Source organism: Cyanistes caeruleus, chromosome 22 (assembly GCF_971803275.1).
Source record: "Cyanistes caeruleus chromosome 22, bCyaCae1.hap1.1, whole genome shotgun sequence".
Classification (NCBI taxonomy): domain Eukaryota; kingdom Metazoa; phylum Chordata; class Aves; order Passeriformes; family Paridae; genus Cyanistes; species Cyanistes caeruleus.
Window position 1 is genome coordinate 3459669 of NC_141722.1, and position 19899 is coordinate 3479567.

Below are 19899 nucleotides of genomic sequence, written 5' to 3' on the forward strand. Positions count from 1 at the left end.
TATTCCTTGAAAATCTTCCCTCAAGACTATGTAACAGTCAGTATGGCAAGGATTTTAAGCTGGGAAATTAAAGCCAACAGAGAAGTCAGGGATTTGTGTATTTATTCAATTGACAGAATCAACTCACATTAGTTTTTACCTTGGCTAGCTGAGCTAACATTTGTTCTCTAACATTAAATGAGAAGATGTAGCTGGTCCTTTAAATAACAGTGTAATTTGCTCCCTTTGGAGCACTGTGCATCAAGGCAGAGGCTTCTGATAAGTCATGGTTTGTATAATTATTCAGTCTTTTTCCCTGAAGGGCCTCTGCAATGCAGCGGTCCTCTTACCTTTTTTTTCCCCTCCCTGTTAGCAATGCCCTAGTTTGTTCACTGCTGCAGTCCCCCTCCCTTCCACCATCACCACAGCATAACATCCTCTAATTGAGAGCTGGGCTGCAAACCAAGAGCACCCAGAGAAACTGCAGAGACACCAGAGACAGCACTCACAGCTACCTTCTCAGCTCCTCTGAGTTCAGCAACACTGAGGGAACTGTCAAACAAGGGATTCAAAACCCACCCACTTGGTATGCCAACCCTGGAGAGATTGCTAACAGCTGAGTATCAATCACCATCACTCACTATCAGCTGCACTCCACAGGCAGCGGGAGGCCTCAGCACCAGATGAGAAGCACATACAGACTCTTGCAATCCTCTCAAGCAAATTCCATTTTGATGCTGAGCATAAGACTTTGTGCACCTCCTTATTAAAAGCCAGTTCTATTTTTGTTTGAATCCGTGCCTTTGCAGCCACATCACAAACCTCTCTGCCACAGTCACAGTGCTCTCAGTGCTCTGTCTCCATGCTGCTCTTTGGAAGTGGTAACATCCCAACTTCCTTAGCATGTCCCTCTTGTACATGCCTCACTACTTCCCAATTTCCTTCTTCAATAAACACACGTTTTTCTACACAAGCTCAAGTTTCAATGTTCTCAGGAAAGACAATTCCAGGGTAAATTCTTTTGTCCATCTAGAAACTGGGCAGTGTGATCAGCTTTCTATTCAGACAAAAAAGCCCACCCCTTTGTCACCTTCCATAAAAGGCAGCAACATTTTGTTCACGTTAACAGAACTAATAGAACCTTTCAGTGAGAAGACTTTAACATTCACAGCCCTTCCTGTCAGGACAAACTTGCCCCTCTACATCCATCCCCACCAGGAGCTATGTCACAGTTCTACATTTTGTCTGCTTTCTTAAGGAATATCCCACGCTTCTTACCATCCAAGGACAACCAGTCATGCTGAGAGGAAGGCAGGGTTGGCAGAGCTCTGGCTTTATATTCAAATACCACAGAATTGGAGATGATCTGATTGTTGAAGGCAACTTGCAAAGTCACAAGCCCAGTGTCATGAGCTAAAAGGAAAGTACATGTTATAAGACAGAGAACTCCACAGAAACCCCTGGCTAAGGATGACCTGCAGACACCCCATGTGCTAAGTATTGGCCTAAGAGCAGGTGAAGAGGCAGGTGCTGAAAAGTGTTTTGGTGACTAGACAATTCTGAAGTCAAAAATACCAGTTGGTATATTCAAACATGGAGATTTCAAGCTTAAGAGTAATCTAATGGGTTGTTCTGGCAAAAGGCAGAATCACATGTGTTTCTAAAGACTGAGCAGCTTCACTGCCTTTCCAGTGGAAAGCTGGGGCCTAGCAATGAAACCAAGTTATTCTGCATCCACTTGAAGTCATATACTGAGGGCCATCACTACTGAAAATCTCTGTGGGGAGGTTAGAGGTGTAAGTAGCAAGGGGCAAATGTAGACAAATTGAGTCAGCAGAGGCGTGAGTGCACCCCTGAATAACAGCTTCTCTTTAATCTGCTCTTTCAAAACTAAAGGAATGCTTAGAATTATTTTAAATTATTTCAAATAATTATTTTAAAGTTAATTCAGAGATTCTAAATAGTATTTATTGTGATCTGTTGCGATGTATCAAGATGCCAAATTTCTGTTGTCACACTAAATAGGCCAAAGAAAAAGGAAAATCTTCTCAATGCCTATGCACTTTTGTACATGTATATGACACGATGAGGCTCCGAAACCACCAGATGTAGGAGAGCAGTGCTCCTTACCTGGGCAGTAGCAGCGCAGTACCCCTGGCTGAATTAAAGATGCAGGCACTGAGATCTGATCGAACAGACAGCTGTAATTATTGCTGGCTTCCTGCCACGGGCCGGTAATGAGGACTTTTACTCCTCCCTGTGAGAAAAAAAGGGAGACCCCAGCATGGCAGGAGAGGCCAGGGCGGGAGGAGCGCGGCCGAACGCGCCCGCCGCCCCTTCCCCGCGGCCGTGCTGCCCTCGGGCGGCCGCCGCCGGCAGCGGCACAGCGGGCCGGTACCGCTCTCAGTCCGGGGGAACGGGAACCCGGTACCGCTCTCAGTCCGGGGGAACGGGACACCCGGTACCGCTCTCAGTCCGGGGGAACGGGAACCCGGTACCGCTCTCAGCCCGGGGGAACGGGACACCCGGTACCGCTCTGACCCGGCCCGGGGGAACGGGAACCCGGTACCGCTCTCAGCCCGGGGGAACGGGAACCCGGTACCGCTCTCAGCCCGGGGGAACGGGACACCCGGTACCGCTCTCAGCCCGGGGGAACGGGACACCCGGTACCGCTCTCAGCCCGGGGGAACGGGAACCCGGTGCCGCTCTGACCCTGCCCGGGGGAACGGGAACCCGGTACCGCTCTGTCCCGGCCCGGGGGAACGGGAACCCGGTGCCGCTCTGACCCTGCCCGGGGGAACGGGAACCCGGTACCGCTCTGTCCCGGCCCGGGGGAACGGGAACCCGGTACCGCTCTCAGCCCGGGGGAACGGGAACCCGGTACCGCTCTGTCGCGGCCCGGTGCTGCTCCCAGCCCGCTGCGGCCCTCCCGGTACCGGCCCGGGCCTGCCGAGCTCGCCCGGGCCGCAGCCGCTCGGTGAAGGCCGGGAATGTGTGGGCACGGCCCCGCATCCCCCTAAGAACCCGACTGCTCTGCGGGGACAGGGAGACCGGCCCTGAACAGTTACTGAACACCTCCATACAGACACAACAGTGCCCGCAACCCCCCTTTTTTTCCTTCCCAGAATTCAAAATAAGCTCTTCCCATTAGTGGCTCAGTCTCTTTCCTCATGCATTCCTTCACATCAGCGAGGTCTGTGCTGCTGCCATTTTCAGCTTATGGGACATGTGACTGACTTTGGAAGTCAGTGAGATGGAGGGAAATGCTGAACTCATTAAGGCTGTGCAGGCCTTGATTTATTGTACTAGGAACATCAGTGGCAAATTTAAGGAACAGCTCTAGTTTGCAAATTCTACTGCTCTACTGGGCCTAGGTAGCACCATGAAGCCATCATGTGGGAAAGACCTGGCTTTCAATGAAACATGAAACAATACCTTTCTGTTCAGATGCTTCCTAAGTGAAGAAAGGGCCCTGTCAGGATAATGAAGTGCTTAATTAAAAGCAAGCGGCCTTGAATGCTCTGTCTTGGAGATAAATGTTTTAAAAGCCTTTTCAAAGCTTTAACAAAACAGTTCCCTTATTAACAAAGCAACGAAAGATAAAGTAGTAAACATCAGTGAGTAAAAACCCTGGACTTACCTCAGGGTAAGACCATTCTGGTGAATAATCTGTCACCATGAACAAGCGCCCACTCTGCTGCAGCAACCCCAAAGTGCCTTGTGCTGCAGCTGCCGAGACCACCTCAGCCACGTGCATGTATGCCATGGTGCTGGCTCCGTTCTCCGTGCTGCTGAGCTGCATGTTGGCTTGCTGAGGGCTGCAGCAAGGAATGCACATTTCGGCCTGGTTGTATGTCGCTCTGTTACTGTCTTCAGGCTGAGACAGTCCAGCACTGTCACCTGACACCAGCTGGTGTCCATACAGAGCATTGCTCCCACCTTCCACTGATATGAAATCATTAATTAGATCAGAAAACTGGTTGCTGAAGGAGATGTCAAAGTGGTCTAAGTTAAGCTCCATGTTGGAGGAGTTATTTAAGCTAGGATGGGCCACAGGATAGAGTCCTTGTACCATGTTTCCTTGGAGAATAGGGAGGTTGTTTCCATTCCTGATACCCCCGTTGGCCTCAGGCTGCAAGTAGTGTTCTGTGTTGCAGGCTTGAAGATCCCCTGATTTAAGTAGATTTTCATTTCCTTCTGCCTGCTGGGAGGTCTCCATGGGAACTTCAGCTTCTGCAGTCATAGCCTGGAAGTTTGCTTGGAACTGCATGAGCTGGAGAGAAGAGGTGGACTCTATTCTGGTTTCCACTGTGCCGTTACAGTTGGAAGTGGTTTGGGACGAGGGCTCTGTTTTCACATTGGAGATTCCTAACGTGTTCACAAATGAGCTACCTGTGTCATTCAAATTGTTGTGAGTGTTTTGCTCAAGGGGAAGAGGTTTGGCATCCTGCAGAAAGAAGCTGGGGGAAGGGGTCTGATGGACGTGAGGGCTCTGGACGGTCTGATTGAAGCTGGAAGAATAGTCCTTGTTGGAGTCAATGGCACTGAAGTCCATCTGCTCCAGGGTGGTACTTGGGCTCAGACCTCCTCCAGATGGAAGTAAACCTGAACCAGTACTGAGTGTGAGAGTGTTAGATGCAGAAGTGGAGGAAAATGCTTCTTTGGACATCTGTTGTTCAAAAGATGTGTCCTCAGTTTTAATTTCTTTTTTGATGGTTGTATTGAAGTTGAAGCTGCGTTCTGTTGTCGGTGACTGCCTTATGTTGGTATTGATGCTGTCACTTTTCATACCTCCTCCACCATAAGTCTGCCCTTGCTTAGGATTGTTAAGAAAACAGTCTGGGTCAAAATTCATGGTGGTTTCTGGAATTTTCCTATTTCCTTCTAAAGTTGTGGAGAGCACAAGTTCCTCAGAGACAGTGCTGGGTAGCATCGACAAGCTTTCTGAACTGCCAGTTGTTGGAAAAGCAAACTTGTGTCCGTCTGAACTCACAGCAAGTACCAGTCCTTGTGCAGCTGCATCTGAGGACAGAAGGTGTTGATTTGGGCCAGACGTGGGTGACATCGTGTACACAGCTTCACTGGTGACTTCTGACATAAATACGGTGGCACTTTGTGACAAACTTCCCATAACTGATGCTACAGCCATACTGGACACACCAGTGACAGCTGGGCTATCTGCCATATCTGGGTCGCTGTTTAACCCACTGCTGATGGACACAGGAGAATTCTGGGTCGTGTCAGGCACCTCCACCTGGTTGGTGGAAGAAACCTCAGTGCTGTTTTGATGGAGCAACACTGGTTTCGCCACTTTGCCGTTCCTCTTCTCTCGGCTGGAGGCCTTGCCGTGACTGTGCTCATTCTTGCCTTCAGAGACATCGTTATTTTGTACCTCTGAATGAGTGCTGTACCCACCTGTCCTTGGTTCAACCTTTGGTGATATGATGCGGTGTTTGGCACTGTTACACTTGTGATGCACACTGCTTCCTGCCCCTGTGCCAGAAAACAACAGTATTTGCCATTCAGTAAATACAAAATTAGGACAGTGCTAGTTGTGTTTCTCGTGGCTGTAGCAAGGGACAGCTATGCTTGTGCATACATGTGTGAGAGTGAGTGAGTACCCACATGAGAGAGGAGGAGGGGCCTTGGAAATAAAACAAATTTCTCACCAGTGTCAGAAGTACAGGTCCTGTCTAATGCACAGATCCACTGCACACAGTGACAGCAACCTCACAACAGGCACACAGACACCCTCACCCCATGTAGCACCTGCCCCCTTCCTCCCTGCCCCAATCAGGCAGAGAGGAATTGGAATCTGTGACAAGTTTCAGAGTTATTTAAATGTGCCTAATCTCAGTGCAAAGTCTGCAGCTCAAGTGCTGCTGTTGTCAGCTGTGGCACAGGGCCCTGCTCCATCTGCCCCATGGGCAAGACCTCAGGCCCTGGAGCACAGATGCTCAGCTCTCTGTGCTGGGTGATGTCGGGAAGTTTGACAACCACTCTTGGGGCCTGGATGCTGAACAGTAATCTGGAGGTGACAGATGCCACATCATTTCCCTGTCCCTGGCATCACCCTGCTGCCTAGACTGTAGACCACATCTTCCTGCCATCACTGTGTCTTACAGTTGCCAATCAAATTATTAAATAATTAACCTATTAGTGATACAAAGCATTCTTGCCCTCCCACAAGGATGGCGATGTGTTTCTCTGACTCTCAGCTGTTCCTGTGCTGACAGACACATTGTACTCTGAGAGGAGCACACAGAGCACATGGTCAGCACTGAAGCTGCTGAAGGATGTTCAAGCAAGGGCCACCAGAAGAAAATCCTCCATGAATTAAACCAGCCTGCACCTTTACTGGCCTGTAAAGGTAACATCACCTGCATTCCTGAGAGCTTGTAATCAGGCAGGATGAAGTAAACAATTCTGTCTGCAAAGGCACCTTAGTCACAAACTCTGGTACAGGGACTGCTTTTGCTGTTTAAAGAACAGCAGCCCATGAATTTTTGATGTTTCTTTCCTTAAGTGATTAATTTTCACTAGAATGAGGTAGGAACATTAATTACAGAACTGCAGAATGACTGAAGGGGGGAAGAAGCCTCCTGGCTATAGCTCATGGCTACAATTGCAAATGCCATCTTCTGGGCAACATAAAGCATCCATGTAACCACTGCAATTTGCCAAATCTTTTGTTGCTTGCCCTTGAAGGGGAACTTCTCTACTATATGTTCAAGATTTGAACGAGGTCACTTAAAGTAGTTCAAGACAGTGCTTTTGAGACTAAATACAATATTAAATCTCTCTATTCTCCTAGGTACAGAAATGAACAGGAACAAGGGAAAGGCTTTCATGCTGCTGTATTTGTGAATGACAGTAAGAGATTGGGAATGTGTGTGTCAATGTGCAAGCCAGTTACAAAACAAAGCAATACTGTTATGTTAAAAAGCACTGAGCAGACTTAGCACAAGACAAAACATCAAAGGGAAGAATAAAGGGATTCATGTTCAGATCTGCAAGCCTGGATCAAATGCTGAGCCTTAAGGGGTGAATTTTAATCCAAACTCAGGTATTTCAGAGGTCATTATTCTTATTTAAGCCTTGATTGTATAATGCAACTGCTCAAGAAAATAAGAAAAAAATAAACCCTTTGAAGCACTGACAACTTTCCTTTATAAGTTTTGCTAAAGACTAGTTAATTTGTCATATACTTTATTTGACCAAAGTGCTAGAAAGGAGCAGCTATAAAGCAGATGAGTTGGAAAGTGAATCACTTAGCTTCCCGCTGTCTGTGGGAAACACTAACACTAAGGATGTTGTTTCTTGCTGCTGTAGTGTCATTCAAAACAAGGTCATCTCCTTTAATAGGAAAGAGATCTGTATTTTCATGATATCTAAATAAGACCTTTCTTATCTCAGTGATGCCTTGAAGTTAACCACCTGAGCACTTCTCCAAAAAAGTGAGCTGCTGGGCAAGGAATTCAGAGGGTGAGGTTGGAAGAACATTAGATTTTGAGGCTTTGGTAACAGAATTTGCACATATAGAAGAGAATATACCTTTTTGAGCAGCTCATGTATGGACTGCATTTATTAGAAAGCATTGACATTTTCCCCAGAAGTTCCTGGTGAAAAGCTGCATCTTTTTATGCTTGAGCCTTCTGTCAGCTCTGAGTTCATTGTGCCTCAGTGTTTCATGAGACAGCATTTTTATCACCTCTGTACTACAAACCCTGCTCCCAGACTGGGTGAAGCTGAGTCACTCTGTGCCCTCCCGAGGTACTCACCCAAGGTACCAGTGCAGAGACAGTTGTGTGTTCGAGGCTGGGGCTTGGTCTGGTGGCTGTCAAGGATCTGCTGCACGAGCTGTTCCACTGAGAACCCTGAACTGCTGTTGCCATTGCTGCATGTCCACTTGATGCCATGAACTGCAAAGAGTACAGTAAAATTTCCCATCAGAAACTGCAAAAGCATGCCAAAACCATCAAAAGCCACTCCAAAATTACCAGCAAAAATCCATTCCTGCTGCTTTCTGTGAGAACTGAAAGGAGACCTATAAAAAGCAACAATAATGGATACTGGTTTACTATTCTCTGCTCCTTGGTATTAACAGGCTTCCAAAGGCAATTCCTGAATTAGGTATATATAGAGGAAAAACTCCTCAGTGGAGTATCTGGCTCTATTTCAGTCTGCTGCTAATAGGAACTCTGCACCTGCAATGACTCTCGGCAACCTTCACTGAAAACCCAACAAAAGCCTTGGTTCCATTGAAGTAAAGCAGTATAATTCCAAAGAGTGTTTTGGAATCTTTTTCTGTCTAATATGAAAACAAAATCAGCTTTATAGTAAAATCAGCAGCCAAAAATACACCAGGGTAACAGCAAATGCAAACCTTCTGCCAGGTCTTCATTGTCAGATCCCAGGTGGCAGCAGTGAAGGCTGACTCATTTTTTGGGAGTGACTAACAGACACTGTGTGAGTTCCTCCTCAGAGTTGGATGACCTTTTAGAAATTTGGGGAAATGGACAGGTGAGTGATGTTACAGAACATGTTGCAAACTGAAGCTCTTTTCTTGGGAACTCTCTGGGCCTGTTAGCTATTTAAATAAGAATGCCAGACTACATGCAGATAAATGATTTGAATAAAGACTCCCTCTCAGAATATTTTAGTTACAGAATTTCCTATAACAGTGTTATTTGCAACCCGACTTACAATGGAAATGGCACTTATAAAATATTTTATCCATAATAACTGACTCAAAGCATCTTCTGTCTCCTTTAACGTCTCTCTGAGCAATTTATATGTGTGTATTATTTATTTATCCTTTAAATGCACCACAGCTCATGTGCAGATTTTGAGAAGTGCTGATAAGTGGCAACATCATTTCCAAGGTGTCCTCATGCCTGGCAGCTTCTTTTCAGGAGTGTCTTTGCCATAGTCTACCGAGGCACGTTCCTTGCATGTTGTGTTCTAAAATCCTTAAACCAGAATACAAAAAATCAAAGGTAAAAGTCCCACGGACTTAGGCTTTGTAGTAAAGACACAGATCCCTGAGTGGTGAAGGTCCCTGATGAGAAGCAGTGAAATCCTGGCAACAGCAGCTTGGGCTGATGCTCCTGTACAGCCAGAGGCCGGGGCACAAACCAAAAGCAGCGTTGTGCAAGGAGATTGGCAGCAAATGAAGGGATGTGTGTGACATCTAATGACTGTGGTCACAGGGGCAGCATATCCTATCCTGTGAACAGTCTCCTGTTCTCCTCTCTGATGCTGCTCACTGAGTGTGTCACAGAGCTCCTGGATCTGCTCTGTGAAGCAGTTTTATTTCTTTTTTTGTTACCTGTTGCTGTATTGCCTCATCACCCACTAATGTCACTTTGCCTAACAGCATCTCATCTTGGTCTAGTTTTATACTGCAGAATTTACATTGCTATTGCCCAGGCTGGATAACCTGAAGAAATACTGTAAATCAGGTTTAGAAGTATTCTTCCCCATATCACTATTTAAAGTGCTGCAGATAGTTTTGTAATAATTCCCTCTATGTTTGTTTGATGACCACATTTATTGTTATCGTACCCAACAGATTTTGCTTTCTAGTACATTCACAGTTTTAGGTTTTCTTTTAACACTCAGTCTTTATTATTACATCTAAGTTAGACATGCTTGCCACTTCACTACCTCTGCTCACATTCATTTTATTATTTAAGATACATTGTTCTGTCACCAGTGATATTGTCAAATAAGTGATGTTCAAGTAGCAATTTTACAAAAATTCATTGTCAGTGACATTAAAATACAGCCAAGTATTTTGGATGCTTTCAGCTATACAACACAAAGTTACTGAACTGTAATTATTATTGGGAAACTTTGCACTAAGTAATTTCTGGTTACTTCAGAAACACTTTGCTAAAGAAGTGAGCTGGTGTCCATGTTGTTGGGTACAAAGAGTCTGTTTTACAGCAGGATGGCAGCGCTGCTCCCTACTGCTGCTAAATCCTGGGACGAGCATCGTGGGGGCAAGTCTGGGAAGGGAATCACAGCTCAGGGTTCCTGTATTCATGATGATGGCTCTTAAGTCTGAATCAAGGTGTGAGCTAGGAGCTGAGGCATAATGGACAGCTTTATAGCTGGGTACTTAAGAGAACCATGCCTATTATTTTCAGGTCCTTCCAGCATAGCAAAGTCCCATTGAGGATCAATTGCTGCTGAGGAAAGGTCCTTCTCTGGCCTTGCTCCAGCTGATCCTAAAGGGCTCTGGCTCCAGTTTCTGTCCACGTGGTGCCACTTTTTTTTAGTACTTATGTTTCCCATATGCTATGAAGGTTATAAAATAAAAAGCCAGTGAAGGGTAACAGATTGCAAAAAAAGAATGTCTGGATGCTTAATGCAAATTATCCACTATCTTGGCACATCCAATATGCAGATTTTCTTCCTCCTTCTTTTAAAGAAAGACTCCTGTGCCTGGTGAATTGTTAGTACTGAATACCAAACACTATCAAGATGGCTTTTAACATGTCACGCTTGGCTTCCTGACACATAATGAATCAGCAGGAAAGGAGATTTCTATACGGAAGAAAGTGCATTATGAAAGGAAGGCTAATAAAAAGCATACACACATACTCTTCCTGCTTCTTAGTGGTTTGAGAAGTGAAACCACTGTAGAACTATGTTTGATTAAATATAGCCATAATATATGAACACAAAAGAAAAAAAAAAAGTCTGAAGCTTAGCAGAAATTCTGGAAAGGATTTTAATCCGGATTCCTGTTCAGACTCCTACTGCATTCCCTGATAATTTAAAATAAAAGCTGTGAACTGCCTCAACACTTTCCTTTTCAGTGATAGCATGGAGGGGTCTAAAAGCTGCTGCATTACAGCAGCAACACATTCCTCCTGCCACACACCCTCTGCACAGCGCCTGCAGCGCGAGCCAGGCAGTTCTGGTGCTGCACTGGGTGCTCAAAGGAGAGAAGTGAGGCTGGGGGAAGGTCCACAACTCAGTGCTGCTCCCATCTCTTTTTATGAGCTTGAGCTCTCACCTTTCCTCTGTCTTCCCTTTTGAAGACAAGGCAATAAAAATGACTTTCTGATAGTGTCCAGCAGCTCCTTGTTCATTAGCACTTCCAGGACTTTGACCACCACAAGCAAAACAATGAAATATGATCTGAATTATCAGCAAAAAGGCTGCTCAGAAACCAAGGGAAACTTGCACACAGAAACATGTGACTGTCCAATTTTCTTACAACACCTTGACTATTTCTGTCTTCTGCTACTGCTGCTGGTACCCAGTCCTTCAGAATTTCCAGGCTTGAAGTCCTCCTGTCTTGCAGATATCTTCCTCCCCCCATCACCTGAACCCTACCTCACTGTCTCATCATCACTCTAAACCTAACACCATCAACAGCTGTTTCCCTGTTTCCCTCCCTATGATTTCCCTACCCTAAGCAAAACTTCTCCCTAAAATGCCCTTCCACATATAAAGCTGATCATTTCACTCTTTCTGAATGCTCTTAGACATTTCTCTTTGCCACTTCAAGCATTTTACACTTCCTGGTTTTATTCCAAAGACCTTGCTCTTCCATACCAGCCCCCAGAACACAGCTTACACATACATGCACATGTACAGTACATGATGAAGCCATTCCCTACACCCCTCTGCCCCAGTTGATAAGTCTTTTGTTACTTGAATAACAAGATCTCCCACGTGAAACTGGTAAATTGGATAGAGTGATAGAGCTAGAATATCTAGAATCATCAAGGTTTCTGTTTGTCTCTCCCTCCGGATGGATCTCGACAGCCTGCTGCAAGCCCTGGTGTCAGAAGTCCTGTCCTCAGCCACTCCTGACCCACCCAAAGCGCTTTAAAAAGCCCCGAAGTGCTGCGGGAGCGGGAGCGGGTGCTTTGTCCGTGCCTGCCTTGCTGCCCACATCCTGCTCCACCAAGTGTTGACACCGAGAGGTGTTTCCATGGCGATGGTCAATTGGAAATGGCAGCCTTGTCCCTTCAATTTCCACTGCGTTTTGTTGACAGAAGTAAAGGCCTTGCTCTGATTTCTCAGTTTGGCTGAAGGATATTTCCATTAGATTTATCCTTTCGTACTCAGACGCCCACACACAGTTTAGCTTTGATTTTCCGGCCTTCCATTTCCACTCGTTACTGGTTGTGAAGGACAGGTTTACCTGAGCCTCGCTGCTGGGGACAGCAGTGACAGCCCCTGAATGTTAATGTCCTGCACGGACTCACACGGGCGGTTAGCTCGGAGCTGTTCTTTAAAGAGACGTTTGCCTTCCAAACCAACACCTTTCCTTGAAGGTTTGCTCAGATGCAGTGGGATGTCCGCAGGGACTGGGCAGAGGTGCTGTCCATCGTCCCTTGGAGGGGACCAGCAGGACAAGGCACGACTCTTCCGAAGCTGCTCGGAGCAGCGCTCCTGCCGCCGTTTACAGACGCGTGGAGTCCAAGGCTCCTCGCATATGGAGGAGCAGAGTGGAAGGCACCTCTCCCGCTCGTCCCGTGTGGTGCTCGCCCTCCTCCGGCTGCGGCTCAAGGGCACCATCACCATCCCCCCCTTCCTCCTCCTCCCGCTGCTGCAGACGGGAACAGCGCCCGGCGGCCGCCAGGTGGCGCCAGCCGATAAGGAACGGGCGGCGGGCCCGTGCTGAGGGCCGCGTGTCCCGGAGCCCCGGCCCACCCGGAAAAGGCCTCAACGTTTCTCTACAGTTCATTTTTCATTGTTTATTTTCTCCAAGCTTTTTTTTTTTTTTTTTTTTATTAAAGCAAAAACCTTGTTTGGCGTATTTGGGGGGAAAAAATTCCTCATAAGCACGGCCCGCACGGAGAGGGCCTTGAGCCTTTGCCAAGGCTCCCAGCCCTTCTCGCCACGGCTCTTCCCGGGGGTGCCAGCCCTCCTTCCCCAGGCTTTCCCCTCTCGCTGGCACTGCCAGGAACCTGGGGACACACACCTTTGCAGATGCTCTGGGACCGAGTCTGCCAATCGCTACAGCCGAGTGGGAACTGGGAACAAAGGCTGGTGTGCCCATGGCCTCCTCAGAGAGGTTTGGCAATTGGGTTTAATACCCGAGTTTTAGGGGGTCAGGAAACGGTTTGGGTTTCCTCAAGTTAGTTTCCATTACTGCTAATGATTGTTTTCTACTGGATTGCTGTCAGCAGTCAGTAGGGTTATTTCACTTCGGTGTCTCCAAAAGCAGCTGAAAGGCACCAGCTGAAACAGTTCCTGATTTTGTTCTTTTGGCAAAGTGGGACTGTCTAAGGCAGGTAAAACTCGAGCACAGGAGAAACTGTTTCCCTACAGAGTGGCTCATTTAGGCACAGGATCAAGCTTCCTCTGGGGACATAAAGGCCATGGCAGACCTCAGAGGGAGAGGAAAAGTGTATTCTTAAATGGGACCCCTGTTTAGAGCTGCACACCTGCAGTAGTGAAGGGGCTGGGGGAGGATGAGAAGTTGAGCAGGTGGCTGATGAACAGAAGGCTGATGCTGGCCACACAGACAGTGTGAACAGGGGTATTCAAAGTCCAAGGGGTGGGTGGGATTTAAGAAACTATCTAGCACCTTCTATCGTGTTCTCTTTTTAATAAAAATTCAGACTATTGCAGTAAAACTGGATGTCAGCATTACTAAACCAAATGTCTTTTTAAAGAATCTACATTGCTTTCTACATGGTCAGCTGAGCTAAGCTGGCAAGCTTCAGTTTCCATTGAGGGGTATTTTGGAGCTCAGACAAACTGTTTGGGGAATTGTAAAATTCATCCCATGTAGCATTTTTGTACAACTGATCTTTTAAGATGAAATATAACCCCAATCCTTAAATAGAGTTACTGAAATTGAATATAAATTCAAGCCAAGATAAAACTCCCAACAACTCAATTCTTCAAACTGCATTAATGCCAATTGCTGCTATTTGAGTTTTGTTCTGAGCTACGGTCGTTTGATGCCTTCTCCAGTGACGACAGCGCAGGGATGCAGGTTGAGGTCACCTCCAGGAGGTCTGATGGCTTCAGTGACACAGAATTAGGGACTCTGGGAAAAGGCAAGAGCAGCCCATGCCCATTGACTGATGGGCAGATGTGGAACTTTCAGCTTGCCCAGCTGTGGCTGCGTGCAGGCGGCACAAACAGGAGCCCTCAGTTCCTACACAGCAGAGAAATGCAAAAAGCTTTTCCTCTGAAAGGAAGATAGCTCTTAATTATAGTGGACCTGGAACAAGGATTGCAATGTAGCACCAGCTGTGAGCTTGTAAGTCATACTTTGCCAGCTGAAGGATGAGAGAGCCAAAAGGGGATGATTTGGAGAAACCCCCAACATGAGCTGGCCCACAATTTGCTGATCATATGGAGTTTATATACAGAATTCTGCTGTGATGGATTCTGCCACTGAATTTGCTTTTACCACCAGATGCCTCTAAGGACATCTGCTAATCTGTTCAGAGAAATCTCAAAGCAAGACTGTAATGGGACACAAGGGGGGAGGAAATTGAAAGCTATGCCAAATTGAGGCTCATTCTTCACACCAGGCATCCTGAAATGACTTACAGGTGCCTCGGACAACATTCCTGCAGAATTTTCATGTATTATAGCTATTCACTTTACATAAATGTACCCAAAAGTTGCATTCATACCAAAGCAACACACACACAACAACCCTTTTGATTGAGACACTCAGCTGAGATGCTCCCAACAGTTGAATTATCCCAGGTCTGCCATCCATGGAGGTGTCACAGCTTCCCTGGGCTCCCTGACCTTGCTGCCACCTCTGAGACAAGGGGCCTCATCTCCAAAGCCTGCAAGGAGAAGGGAATCATCCTGTGGGAGGTCAGGAATGTGTATGAGGCCTTCCAGGCTCACATGCTTCAGTCTTGAGGACTATTGAATTAAGTTTGACAAGCCAACGGTGATGGTCCAGAGAAGGCAATCAGGAGGTCATGGACATTCCAGTGTGAAGGCAGGTGACAAAAAGATCAGAACAAAAGCAAAAATCCAAAGCCATGAAAGCTGAAGTCAGGCTGATTAATTAATTATTTACAGTCTCAACTCAGCTGGAGGTGTTGAGAAAATCTCAAATCCTTAGAGCATCTGCAGCATTTACCTTTAATGGATTTTCAGATGGGTTCATTTCAGTCTCTTAATTAGTTCACACACCAGCTATGTTAGAACAAGTTAATGCTGTTTCCACAAAGCTCTCAGAGCTCTATGGCCACTCCAAAAAGGTGGTTTTTTAATCCATAACCACCAGTGCACAGTCACAGAATGAGCAAACATCACCCCTGCAGCAAGCCAGGAAGCTCTCTCTGAGTTCAGAGGGCTCCTTCAGCAACAGGGCAGAAGCCACCTCTCACTACCCAGACTTCAGTGCCCCGCTCTGCTCACGGGGGTGACAAGGCTGGCACCAGGATCTGGTGCCTCTCCCTGATGCTGATGCTGCTGAAGACTTGCTGGAGCCTGGACTGACTTTGGGATGATGCAGCAGGGAAGGAAAAGGGAGTTGAGCGAATTATGGATGCAAGAAATGTAAACAAACTCCCTGATCATCCCAGCCAGGGTCTTTCTGCATTTCAGGAAAAACAGTTTGATGCATTTGTCTGGCTTGGACACCAGGACCGATGCCACTCACCCTGCCAGCCATCTGCCACATTGCTTTTAGTTCTCCAGGCACACATGGCCAAGAGAACATGCTCCCACACCACTGGCTGCCACACCACCGACTGTCTGCTACCCTCCATTCTGATAAAAAAGCTTTAATACCTGACAGAGGTCAACAGCTTTAACACAGCCCAGGCTGAGTAGGACTTAAACAAACAGCACTTGTCAGTGAGTCAAGAGCTGGATGCTGCCACCAACCTCTGACCAGGAGGAAGCATTTTCCCCAAAGGCAGAACTATCAGCTCCTCTCCCTTAATCCTGAGGGACAGCAGTGGTCTGAAATGGGAACCCACCTGCAGGTACAGAGGGCTTGGACTCCCACACACACCTTGGCTGTAATCATCACTAACTTGTCTTAATTAAGAAATTCTAATGGAAAACAGCAACCAAGAAAACAAAATAATCAACAAAACCCCCACACAGCTTCAAAGTCCAGAGGAATAAAACACAACAAACCCCAACACAGAACAGGTAAAAGGGCGAGACTGTCACTGTACCAGTGACACCATGCACAACGCTTTGATTAAGCCATTGACAAATCTGCTTTAGGGCAGAGAAATTTGGAAACATCAGGCAATCAAACTGTGAAGTCTGTGAAAGAATGTGATTAATGCAAAAATGTGATGAAACTAATGTGCTTGGCTCCAGAATTTCATGGCACACCCTATACAGGAACCAAATCTGATGGCTTCTTGGCGAGCAGTGCCCCTCTGTGTTCCCTGAACACGGTTATCCGTGTCCTCTTTGTTTTCTAGGTCTGATCAGAATCCAAAGCTTTTATTGTAGCTACATTTCTAAGGATGTGTTTCCCAGGATATGTACCCATAAACAGAGACGTGTACATGCATATATACTCTGAATAATTGCGCAGAATTTCACTCTTCCCTCCTGAGACATAAAAGAGCCAAGTGTTATTAAATTTACGGCGAGTTCGTTGTAGTTTTCACATAATTTTCTTGATGCACTGCAGATTTTTTAACAGGCTGCTGTTTCATTTCCTGTTTAATGTTAAGGTACTTGTCCAGTCTCAGCTACACCAACATTCTGGATTTCTGTCTAAATTTACCAGCCCCAGGGGCAAATGTGTCATTTTCTCTATCCTCCTCTGCCCTCCAGCTTTGTGTGGAAAAGGAATACATGGGCCTGCAAAGTTCAGAATGCAACAAAGGACTGCAAACTCAGATTACCAACACTGCAGTCAGCACGAGGCTGATCTTTCATGGATGGCAGAGGCACATCAGGATGCACTCCGTGGCTGAGACCTCCAATTACAGGAGGCTGGGCATGACACCAGCATCCAGGCAGGGCAGGGGGCAGGGACAGAAGCAGACCTGGTATTTGTTAACTCACATTTGGTATTGTGGCTTTTGCAGTTAATTTTCTCTTGGTTATAGACCCACTTTATGTCTAATTTTTCTTTCATTGCAAAAAGAGGTTTGTGTGCACACTGGAATGTGCTCTTCAGGGAAAACATACAATATAACTGTGACGCAAAGGAAAATATTATACACCCAGGCAGATGCAGAGGGGTTCAAAGAACTGCCTGTCTGAGGGCAAGCTTCCCCACCACTCTGCACACCTAAGCAGCCTTCCCTTCAGGCTGCACAGTTCAAAACTGTAGGAAATGATGCTCAGCTCAAACCACTCAGTTCCATGGGGCCACCTGTAAGCTACAGCAACCCACTGTGACCTGACAATACCCACCCAAACATGGATGCCCTTGGGGGAATCCACCTGCCAGTACTGCACAAGCTCCTTGCAAGTGAGCAGGTGCCTAAAAACAGCCCTAGAACATGTGAGAACATAGGCACAATTCTTCCCCAGTGTGCAGAGAAGACCTGTCTGGGGACAGTCTGGGCAGCTGTCATACCATGCATCCCAGAAGTGTTTCATATTGGAAAGAAAGTGTGTGCAGCTGCAAGCTGAATTGGATGGACAAATGACTCCTTCACAGGATAGTTACTGGCTGTGAGAGACACTGGACTCTAATATACAGCTAAGAGGCAAAACCAGATACTCACACATCGGTTTGAGCTGCCCGATGAGTTCCTCTTTTGTCCACTTTGCCCATTCCTTCTTGTCGGTGTTTATTGAGCACAGGATGGGGCCGCATGGTTTCCCGCAGTCCTCGATGGCCGGGACGTTCAGGTAGTGCACCAACACAATGTCTGGGTTCTGCAGGGACAGCAGAGCAAGAGTTATGTTGCTGTGGCCAGCACTCTGCATTTAACTTCCTAATTAAAACTGTGACAGCAAGCATCATGATCAGACCCCAGGTTGTACCGCATTTCCCCAAGATAAGAGCTGCTCTTTAAAAGAGGTGGCAAAAGACGGCACCTGACAGTTTGCTCATGGCATCCCCCAGCCTGAGGCTCTCTGCTTGCAACTCCCCTGCTCCACTGGTATGCTCAGTGTGAACCTCTTTTCCAACCCTTACAACACCAAATATTTGCAATAATCCAGTGAACACCACTGACAACCAACACCAGGTGATATGCTTTGGTTTAAGGGACCTTTTGTTTGTTTGAGACAATGCTTCCATCAGTTCTGGTCCACGTCAGTCTTTTTTGAATATACAGAAAAAGAACATCATATATATACATACATCATATACATCCTGAGAACGTCAGGAACAGCCACACTCTCCATACAATGGCAGAAAGCAGGAGGGAAGAGCCAAGACAATATGACCCCAAACATGGGCTCTTTACAGACAAGCCTGTAATTCCTTGTCTTTTGAAGATATTTGCAAACAGGAGAAGGTTGGGACTGGAAAAGCCCTTGGCAGGACAGCTGCAGGAGGACAGAGGTGCTGGCTCCTGCAGGCTGATCCCACAGCTGACCCCACAGCTGATCCCACAACTGATCCCATGGCTTATCCCACAGCTGACCCCACAGCTGATCCCACAGCTGACCCCACAGCTGATCCCACAGCTGATCCCACAGCTGATCCCACAGCTGGATCCCACAGCTGGATCCCACAGCTGATCCCACAGCTGATCCCACTCCCCTCTCCCTTCCTGTAGGACCCTGCTCTGATGCAGTGTGGTGCCGTCCCACTGACACCTGGAGCAGGAGCTGAGCTTTGTGTTGCCACCCTGAGAGTAAATGAATCATCTTAACAACAGCAGCAGCAACAACTCCGCCAGTTCCCCAACAGCGTCCCAGGGAGATTGTTCAATAGATAATAACAAGATTGAGGAGATGATTTCTTTCCCTTAAGTCATTTACTCCTAAGTTCGCAAACTTTAATGACTGCTTTGGAATTATTTATAAAAATAAATAGGATAATGGTGTAATTAAAACTCTAATGTTTCATTAATGCTGTTAGAGACCTGTTCCGAGGGGGAGCGGGAACACAACCCATCATCCGCTTGCACAGGCTGTGCTGATGGGAGCACTTGCCTATGAAACCAGGGGAGCTGGAGCAGGACACAGACACCTTCACCAAGGAGGGAACTCCTGATGGGCAAAGGCCAGCACTGAAGCCCAGCACTGGGAGCTGCACCTTGAGCAGCCTGGGGCAGGGGCAGGGTGGACTCAGCACTGCTGGGTGCAGGGTGACCATGACCCTCTCGAGCACCCTGCACACAGGGAGCATCCTGCACATCCCCAAGATCAGGGGGGCTGGTCATGTCTGCAGCTCCTCCAGGCTGGCTAAGAAGGTGCTGGCAGTGGGTTAGGGTTAGGGTGACCATGTACACCAACATGAAAAACAGAGGAGCCCTGCAGAGCATCCCCTCAGTAACCAGATACATCCCCCTGGAGGAGAAACTCTTTTAGGTTAGGAAAATATACAAGCAGGAACTTGCATTTTCCCTCCTCTATGGATAGAACTGCAAGCAGGGGATTGTCAGTGAAGACTCTGTGAGAAAGCAGTATCCAATTCTTGCAGCCTGTGCTAAGAGTTGTACTGCACAGGAAAGAGGCAAAGAAACCTTGTAAGGAGCAGCTAATTATTTATCTCAGAGCAGTTTTGGGAAGTGCTAAAGCAAAGAAAACTGTTGGCTCTTCTGCTCCCAAGATTCTTCTGGAACAAACAACTGCACCTTTTGTGTTTAATTGTGAGGTGTTTTTGTCAAAACCTTCCTTTTCACAGGGCACATCTGCCCCAGACAGAGACTGCCAGAGGACACAAAACCATCACCTCTCATTCTACAAAGGGGAGCTCTGAAACATCACAGTTCTTGTGCATAATTCAAAGAGGTTCAGATAGTAAAAATAATTACCCATACACCCAAATAGTCCCCATCAGCTAATTTAACATAATTA

General features: G+C 46.8%; 1 protein-coding gene across 13 annotated transcripts in view; it reads right to left on the reverse strand.

Moving 5' to 3' along the window:
• The window catches only part of CAMTA1 (calmodulin binding transcription activator 1), a 236513-nt gene that overhangs the window by 38046 nt on the left and 178568 nt on the right, over positions 1-19899 (reverse strand). For 12 of the 13 annotated variants that reach the window (XM_086860599.1, XM_086860600.1, XM_086860602.1 and 9 more), the window contains 5 exons: positions 17649-17802; positions 7761-7901; positions 3620-5472; positions 2110-2236; positions 1258-1392 (listed from right to left, as the gene is read on the reverse strand). In XM_086860599.1, coding sequence (XP_086716725.1) covers positions 1258-1392; positions 2110-2236; positions 3620-5472; positions 7761-7901; positions 17649-17802 — 2410 coding nt within the window. Of the gene's footprint in view, positions 1-494; positions 541-1257; positions 1393-2109; positions 2237-3619; positions 5473-7760; positions 7902-17648; positions 17803-19899 lie in introns of those variants that run through there. The other variant, XM_086860609.1, reaches the window with a different exon arrangement.